Source organism: Trypanosoma grayi, assembly GCF_000691245.1.
Source record: "Trypanosoma grayi strain ANR4 Tgr_33_V1, whole genome shotgun sequence".
NCBI classification, from domain to species: Eukaryota; Euglenozoa; class Kinetoplastea; order Trypanosomatida; family Trypanosomatidae; genus Trypanosoma; species Trypanosoma grayi.
Window position 1 is genome coordinate 1 of NW_008825652.1, and position 8,351 is coordinate 8,351.

The window sequence follows — 8,351 nt, forward strand, 5'->3', positions numbered from 1 at the left end:
ACACACACACACACACACAGACAACAATAACAACAACTATAACAAAAACATGCCAACACAAGTGAGATACAGAAGAAGCACAGAGACAACAAAACAATCTCAATTATTAAGCACTTCACTATTGGACTTTGTCACGCTTGCATCGACAAACACACCTAAAAATGCTCATCTCGTAATAGGGGAACGCGCTTAGAAAGTACGTGTCTTCGTTTCCTACAATGAGAACAACAAAAGGCGAAGGAGAGAGCGTGTGCGAAAGAGAATGACAGCCAACAACAATAAAAAGCAAACAAAGAAAAAGGAAGAAAGAACAACCGTGGAGGGTTGATGCTTTTTCATGCAACGCTTTGACTTTAGGGAGAATGGGGCTACCGTGTATGTGTGCGTAGGGAGAGGGAGAGAAGAGAGCGTCATACATATCACGGCCCATTCTACGCATCCCTCACACCACCCACTCCTTGAAACCGCATTGCACATCTAACTGTGCGCTTTGAGGCTCCGACAGGACAGCCTCTTTCACGCGCCGCACATCACAGCACTTATCCCGTTCAATATTTGCTTTGTCGTACTCAATGCAGTTACACTGGTGCAAGGATCGGAGGTGGGCCTCATATTCCTCAAGGCCCTGGATGAAGGCCAGATTGAGAGAAATACAAGGTCGCTTCTGGTACACAGTGTCAAAAGCGGTGCGGAACGACTGTCCCTCAGAGGCCATCATGTATGCAATGACGATGGCTGCACTGCGTGAGATGCCGCGGCGGCAGTGCACCAGCACCCTGCCGTTCCGGGTTGCATTTCGAATGAATTCAAATGCCTCTTCAAAATGCAGCTTCAACTCCTCATTTAGGCTATCGCTGAGTGGAATACATTTGCTCTTCACAAAATTTATGGACTCCATGCGGTGAAGCTCCTCTTCCGGGATCAACTCACGCGCGACATTCAGTACATGTGTGATGTGGTGTTGGCGCAGCAACTCCTCATCGGCGGCATCGCGCCAAGACCCGATGCAAAGCATGTCGTTGATGATGCTGATTGGATGGCACATGGCGGCATTGCACACACTTTCCCCCTCGCCCTTCATGATCACCTCGGACTGCTGCCGGACAAGCTCCAGATTAAACGCGGGAAGACGGTTTTTGGCGATTTTCTCCCTGCAGCGCGACATTACTCCCAATCACAAAGCACACGCCAAAAGGATGGGAAGAAGGCCACTGTATTTTCCTGTACCTACTTCTCTTTCACCGTTTCTTTTCGTGTCTTTTATATGCGGATCTTGCTTCTTCTCGGCTCCCTTTTCAGAGTCAAATATTTGGCTTTTCCGCGTAGAAGCCAAGCGTTTTTTTCTTTTATAATGACCAACGAAACCGATCACACGCTCTTCTGATCTGTGCCTTGCTAAAAACAAGAAGCGCAGACTGATAAACTCCAAGACGAAACCGAAACAAGCAAACAAAAACAAAAGGCAAGACAAACAATCACCGGGTGGGTGCTCCTGGTAGAGTTCACCTGTGTCGTTGTGCGTGCCCGCGTGTGTGAGGGGCGGCTACTGGCTGAGTAGGCTTCACTAATTGACTGTCGAGGGGCCACTCGTCTATGGTGTGTGTTGCCTGCGCCTCGCGACACCCAGCCCCCTATATATGTGCACCTCTCTATAAAACAACGAAACAAAAACTTCCCTCACACAACCGCTCTTCTCTGTCCTTACACTTCTTTTTTTCGTTTTTTTTTTTTTCTTCCCCTGAGGTTGCTATTTTTTGTTTTTTGTTAGTTAGTTTTTTTTTTTGTTGTTCCTTCCCTTCGCTTCCCCGCCTTTTATTTGGGGGTTTCTTATTTCTCCCTTGCTGGTGCCTGCTGCCCCCCCGGCGGACACGAAACAGACAGACACGCAGCGAAAGAAAGAAAGAAAGAGAAAGAGAGAGACGGAGCGAGAATGTTCATCGAGACCGCTCCTCGAGTCGGCTCTCACGTTTCGCACGCACAACGCCCACAACATATTAACCATCATTGTTCTTCATGTTTTTTTTTGTTTTCGGTTTTTTTTTGTCGCCTTTCTTCTGCACACACTTCCACAACAAGAACAACACGAAAGTAACTCAACATCACTTGATATTAACTCAGCGGAATGGCGAGCTGCACGCTGTAGGCGACACAACGCGCCCAGTCATCGGTCAGGCTGCCTGCTGATCTCTTGTCTGGCGCGTCGTTGTCGTCACGCACAGCAGCCGCGCTCGCCAACAATGCCTCCACCTCTGCAAGCCGCCTGGCTCGCTTCTCGTCCCCGGTGCACTCCGTGTCAGGGTACGCCGCCGTTGCCGATTCCGCCGCCGCAGTTACCACTCCACGGACGGATCCACAGTGCTCGCACTGAGGAACCTGAGCGGTGAGGCTGTGCTCCCCGCAGCGCGAACACCGCCACGGGGAGTACGGCAAAACCGTGGCGTCTGCCGACCGCTGTGTCCCGCAGCCCCAACGCTGACAACTGCTGCTCCAGCTGTTGTTCACCGACAGGCACACGATACAGCGCCATGCATGCACCTCCGTCGCCGGAACGGCGGGGTGAAGAGAAAGGCAGCGGTGACAGTTGAACCCACGTGCTGCTTTCTCGCCACAGCCGGCGCAGGTCCACGGCTCGTGGAAGTCAAAGAGAACAGGATCGAGTCGCAGCGTTCCGCAGCTCTGGCATGCTTCGGTGGCATCATCCGGCGGCGGAAGCAATGTACCGTCTGTGCCGCGGTGGTGGTGTCTATGCCCACACGTATGGCACAGCCAAGGCCAATCGGCATGAAGCGGAAGGAACTGACGCAAGACTCCAATTCTCTGATGGCAGTTCTGACATGATGCTGAAGCGTCGCCGGGTGTAAAGCGATGACAAAACGGGCATCGCAGCAGTCGGCGCTGCCACGCAGCCGCATCGCGCGGATGTGGTGCTGAGCAAAACGGGCAGCTAGTCCCACCCGCCGACGGAACAGCAGAAGCAGCAGTAACACCATGGGGCTGCAGCATCCACTCCTTCTGGCACGTCGCGCACACGCAGCACGCCTGCTTACGGTTCGCACTACAAACCCTGCACCACCGGCGAGCAGAACTGTTGGCCGCCCCACATCCACATTCCCACTCAAAGTAACTTGTTGGCCAGCCACAGCACACGGCACCACACTCGTCACAACTCGGTGTTACGCCAACACCGTCGCAGCTCAGTGAAGAGTAGGAGAAACACCACTCGCAGTACCACAGGAGTGGCGTCGCTGGTTCTTTATCCACAGTTATTTCTGCACCGTCGTGCACCGCCAGTTGCCGGGGATGAGGACGCTGACAGCCAAGACAGGTGTTGATGCGGTCGCCAGAGGTTGCCGCCCATGAACAGTGCGGGCAGGTCCACTTGTGCCGCACCAAGTCGCGCGACACACAGCCGATACAGGAGACACTTTTTGCTTGTACGGGGTTCACACTCTGGCACCCGCATTGCCAGGACGGCACGGAGTTTCCACTGACCTGCTGCGCCAAAGGAACATCGCTGATGTTCAGGCGGAGTGGTCGCCCAATGAATGCGCACCACTTTCCCAGCTCGCCACTGTACCGACGCATCGATGTAGGGGACTGCACGACCGCCTGGAGCGCCGCGCCAACACGGGCGCTTAAGTTTAGAAGGCCATAGTGTGCGGCAAAACGGTGACGATCATCGCCCCTGGCAACGTCATACATTTCACTGCCAACAATCTTGCGCGGACTAAGGAGGACCTCCAGTTCGTCACGGCCAACGCTGCCTCGGCGCGCCTCTGTCGCCGGACCTGTCTCATCGCAAAGGAGCATCTCCGTCACGGAGGCCACCGTACAAACGTTCAGAAGACCACTCATCGGGCCAAAGTGCAGACGCTTGCACTTTGCAAGCATGCTCTCCACCCCGGCATCACGGAGTGCGCGCAGCACGTCGCACGCTGCATCTGCCTTGTCGTCACCACCATTGTAGTCTCTACCACCGTTCACGCACTGCGCGTGGAACACACGCATCACGGCAAGGATGGCCTCCCGGTACCGCTCTCCCTCTGCATTATCGTTCCTCGCAAAGACGCATACGTTCATTAGGAGCGCAGCAGGACGCACCACTGCCGTACTGACCGCAATCTGCTGCCAGCGCCACAGGCGGAACAGCTTCTCGAAAGCAAATGCCGCGCACTCTAGCGTGCGTGCCCAACGCTCGTTGCGCTCCAATCCTGACTCCCGGCGGCCAGGGATTGTGAGAAAATACTCAAAGACTTCCGCATCGTTCAGGAGGGCGGTACCGCAGTCTGGCATCACGAGCTCCTCGCCGTCCACGACGGCACGAATGAGCTCTGCATACTGCAGGAGACGGTACTGCTCCACATACAGCTTGCGCAGCTTACGGATCAGTACGGGCGGCATCCGTGTCATGACGGTGTCCTCGTCGAGAGGTGGCAGGTGCCGCTGCACGTGCACAATATCCGTGTAGTAGTCCTGAATTATAGAAAGGAGATCCCGATGGGCCTCATCAAACGACTCCACCTCCGCAAAGGCGGGGTTGGCAGAGAGGGCGAAGAGTACCTGGTGCCAGTAGTGCAACTGCTCGCCCAACTCAATTGGTTTGCCCCGTTCGACAGTCGCCCGCCAGAGAAACGACGGCAAGGACCGCAGCACAGAAGTACTCTTCACCTCTCTCGATGATGATGGTGATGTTGCTGCAGCTGCAGGTGTCGATGATGATAATGATGATGGCTTGGGTTCCGCGCTATCATCCCACAACCACGGCAGCCGTTCACGGTGTACAGAGGGTACCAAATACCGCACAAGTTCTTGGCGCGTGTGGCTTCCACAGTATGCACCGCGGCGGCGCAAAAGCGAGAGGAGAGGTACGAGGAGAGGCCGATTGGCGTTGTTAAGGAGCGCACCCGGCGACTGTCGCACCACCTCCGCGCTTGTGGTGAGTGGGGCTGGAGGAAGCACGTTGTCGTCACACTCCGCCTGCATGACGATACTCAGGTCATCCGCTGCGGCATCCGTGCGAACAACACGTACCCGCGCAAACCGCCTCACAACGAGGGGTCGCTTTGCGGCTCCCAGAGGCTTCCTCAGCATGGGACTTCCTTTACGCAGACAAAAAGGCGCATACAAAAAGAGGCGAAAGGAAAGATAAAATTTATTTTGGCACGCCCCACCGGCACAACGTTAGACACACCCCTTGATTATAGCATCTGAAATCCACTCACATTTCAACCACAGTCAAACTTGTGAATGAGGAACTTGCGTCACTTCCTGTTGTTGTCAAGAGCGAGTCCAAGACATTTACACAATGTCATATTTGAAGATAATACAATAAGGAGTTGACGATAATGTAGATAATGTGTGTCAGTAACACAAACAGAAGGGGGAGTTGGACAAGGAGACTTTTTCACATCAGAAATGCAGTGAGACGCTTTTGTTAAGCCCTGCTGCACTTGCCTCTCGCTGCCTATCGAGTGCGTCACGGTATTCACGCCGTGAGTCGCGGCGCCTCTGCTCCATAGGGAGAATTTGGTCCGAAAATTGTAGCACGGACGGGCGATAGTGCAACCTTTCAGAAGGTGAATGCGCTGTCGTTAATTCTGCGTCACCTCGCAAGCTATCTGCTGCTCCATCGGCAAGCCTACGCTTATGATCCTCCCACGCAGCCAGCCAGGCCTGCCGCGCCCGTTGAGCACGCATCTCTGGCATTTCCTCTCTTTCTCTCAGTTGGCGCCGCTGAACCTCCTGCAGGTACAATGATGTTTGCTGCTTCCGCTGTTCCTGATTCTCATCCTCGTCGCCACTGCCGTGACGAAGGTGGTAGTTTTTCCGCGGCTGGCCAAAAGCGTCCGTGAGGATGTGACGCATCGTTGGGCCATAAATGTGGACGAGTTCGGCCTCATACTGCTCCAGTTGGCGTCTCCGTTTCTCGGCGAGCTGACAGTCCAGTGCGTCCTTCAGCGCGTACTGGTTGAGCCGCCTATCCTCCCGCATCCGCCACTCCTGAAGTGTGAAAACAAGTTCCTGGGCGTTACGTGCGTGTCGGAGAATATCGTCTATGCCGTTTACACCACGTGGAAGCACGCCACTCTCAAATACATCTTGTGGCTTCTGCTGCTGATGCTTCTGCCGCACTGCGATGTTTACCTGACTCGCCGCCTTGTTGCTGTGGCGGTCGTCAGTGGCGTAGTGTTCTGCCCACGGCGGCGTCAATGAGGACTTCTTTCTTTTTGCAGCAGATGCAGCATTAGGCACCACGTGTAGATCTTTTTTCAAAAGCTGAGGCTCCTGCTGCTGCGCATTAGCCGTCGCAAGTGCTGTACCGACAGGACCACCTCTTGGTGGCGGTGGACCCTCGACTGGCTGCCACACATTGAACCGCAACTCGTCGGGAAGGTCCTCAGCTCTCTCAGAGTCGTCGCTCACGTTGCTTTCTTGCTCCTGCTGCAGCTGCTGCTGGTTGCGTGTGACGGGTCGTCCGACCGCCAACTCATCCTCGTTATACTTCCCCTGACCAAACCAGAAGAGGCCGTACTTGTCAGCGGCATCACGCGTGTACGACCCTGGCTTCGCCACCCGCCCCCGGAGGGCGAACTGCTCTCGAACGCGGTTCACTTTTTCCTGCAAGTGGTGGGCAACGTACTGTGCCTCATCGACCTCGCGGCGCCGCTGCTCCACTAANGCGGTTCACTTTTTCCTGCAAGTGGTGGGCAACGTACTGTGCCTCATCGACCTCGCGGCGCCGCTGCTCCACTAATGCCTGCCTCTCCCTCTGCGTCAACTGGCTATCGTCCTTCACGGAAGAGAGGCGCATGTGTTGCAGGAGGTCAAACTCCCCTTCATGCAAGGCTGCCATTCCGCCCCTCCACTGTGCAGAATAATGCGGGCGCCCCACAGACTTTTCGCCTTGTCCGTTTTTTTTTTCTTTTTTTTTCTTTGTGCAAGAGTTCTTGTCGCATTCAGCACGTGAAAAAAAAGTGTTTTCCGCCGAGAAGCGTGAAGAGAAAAACCAACAACGATAAGCCTCAGCAGAGAACTCACCATCAAACACAATGGCCAACAAAGCAACAGCACACACCTTTCCTTCTATTGCAAGATGAAATACAGGCATTTCCCTCGCCTTTCTCTGTCAGCGTCACGAAAAAATCGTCTTCAGTCAGAATCGTCCCACTCGCTACGTTCCGTCGGTTTCACCTCGAGCCGCTTGTCGTAAACATAGCCGGGGTCGCCCGGCCGCACAGCGTTCTCCACAAACTTCTCCTCCATCTTCGCCTTGAACTCCCGCAGCGTGACATCGTCGGCGTCGTTCAGGTCGACATTATTCAGAGCCTCCTCTGGGTTTCGGTAGAGGAGCCCAACATCGGCCTTGTTCACAACCGAATCAGTAGGAGCACCCGCATCATCTTCATCATCATCAGCAGCAGCAGCAGCAGAAGCAGAAGCATTAGAAGGTCCCACCTCCCTTCTCGTTCCCCTGACAATCTCCAATGTAGGCACAGGCATGGTCCACAGCTCCTTCCCTTGGGTTTGAGTCAAAACAGCGTCTGATGCGCTCCCCTTACCGCTGTGGACAGCGGACTCCTTCATGAGACCCTGAAGGCGCANCCTTGGGTTTGAGTCAAAACAGCGTCTGATGCGCTCCCCTTACCGCTGTGGACAGCGGACTCCTTCATGAGACCCTGAAGGCGCAGCAGGTACGCGAGGAACCGCTCTTCCTTTATCAGGGCGCCGTGCACGCGCGCAAGACGCTTAGCGAGTGGTGCTGTTGGTCCGTTTTCGTGCAGCACCCCAGCGAGATGGATGCGACGGTGGCGAAGCCTTCCACACCAATCATACACAATAAGAATCTGCGTCGGCTGCGCACGAAGTCGCACACTCTTCACCGACGCCGCACCGGCGCATTCGGCGTCACTCAGCCACCACTGCGGCGGTGTCACGGCGTCCAACAGCGGCCGCTCTATCAAGTCACTAAGAAGTTCATCTGCCGTCACCGTTTCACGGCCCTGCGCGACGAGATCCGCAACGCGGTGCTCTGCGAAGCGCGCAACGGTGTGACTGGGCACCGTGCTGCTGAGCATCGCCGCGCATGTCTGCAGGGCGTTGACATACTCCGGCACTGCGCACCCGGCCGGGTACAAGCTGCGCGCCACCTCTGCAGCCTCCGCGAGGTCATCTTGGCGCGCGTCCCGCAGCCGCTGTCGCAGCATACCATAGCGCCGCGCCACGTCTTGGAACCACTTCGTCCCACGCACTGCCGATGGCCGCTCTGCCACGCCATCGCCATCGCCGTCGTTGGCGGCAGGGCATGTGCAGCGCGTGCGGAGCGTCAACTCGCGAAGCGCCGCCGCCGGCTC

The 8,351-nt window shown here is 55.6% G+C and overlaps 6 protein-coding genes across 6 annotated transcripts; all 6 read right to left on the reverse strand.

Annotated features, from left to right (window-relative positions):
• Nucleotides 1-442: 442 nt before the first annotated feature.
• Nucleotides 443-1,165, reverse strand: DQ04_00331000 (putative dual specificity protein phosphatase or MAP kinase phosphatase; the record flags this gene model as incomplete). The annotated part of the gene is made up of 1 exon (XM_009308764.1): nt 443-1,165. One exon carries the CDS (start codon nt 1,163-1,165, stop codon nt 443-445), a length of 723 nt encoding a protein of 240 aa, XP_009307039.1.
• A 944-nt stretch (nt 1,166-2,109) lies between these two features.
• On the reverse strand, nt 2,110-5,091 carry DQ04_00331010 (hypothetical protein; the record flags this gene model as incomplete). The annotated part of the gene is made up of 1 exon (XM_009308765.1): nt 2,110-5,091. One exon carries the CDS (start codon nt 5,089-5,091, stop codon nt 2,110-2,112), a length of 2,982 nt encoding a protein of 993 aa, XP_009307040.1.
• A 318-nt stretch (nt 5,092-5,409) lies between these two features.
• DQ04_00331020 (hypothetical protein) lies at nt 5,410-5,991 on the reverse strand (the record flags this gene model as incomplete). Its single annotated transcript, XM_009308766.1, has 1 exon — nt 5,410-5,991. The coding sequence occupies one exon, from the start codon at nt 5,989-5,991 to the stop codon at nt 5,410-5,412; it is 582 nt and encodes a 193-aa protein (XP_009307041.1).
• Nucleotides 5,992-6,646: 655 nt separating this feature from the next.
• DQ04_00331030 (hypothetical protein) lies at nt 6,647-6,853 on the reverse strand (the record flags this gene model as incomplete). The annotated part of the gene is made up of 1 exon (XM_009308767.1): nt 6,647-6,853. One exon carries the CDS (start codon nt 6,851-6,853, stop codon nt 6,647-6,649), a length of 207 nt encoding a protein of 68 aa, XP_009307042.1.
• A 296-nt stretch (nt 6,854-7,149) lies between these two features.
• DQ04_00331040 (hypothetical protein) lies at nt 7,150-7,500 on the reverse strand (the record flags this gene model as incomplete). The annotated part of the gene is made up of 1 exon (XM_009308768.1): nt 7,150-7,500. The coding sequence occupies one exon, from the start codon at nt 7,498-7,500 to the stop codon at nt 7,150-7,152; it is 351 nt and encodes a 116-aa protein (XP_009307043.1).
• Nucleotides 7,501-7,580: 80 nt separating this feature from the next.
• Nucleotides 7,581-8,204, reverse strand: DQ04_00331050 (hypothetical protein; the record flags this gene model as incomplete). The annotated part of the gene is made up of 1 exon (XM_009308769.1): nt 7,581-8,204. The coding sequence occupies one exon, from the start codon at nt 8,202-8,204 to the stop codon at nt 7,581-7,583; it is 624 nt and encodes a 207-aa protein (XP_009307044.1).
• Nucleotides 8,205-8,351: the final 147 nt, after the last annotated feature.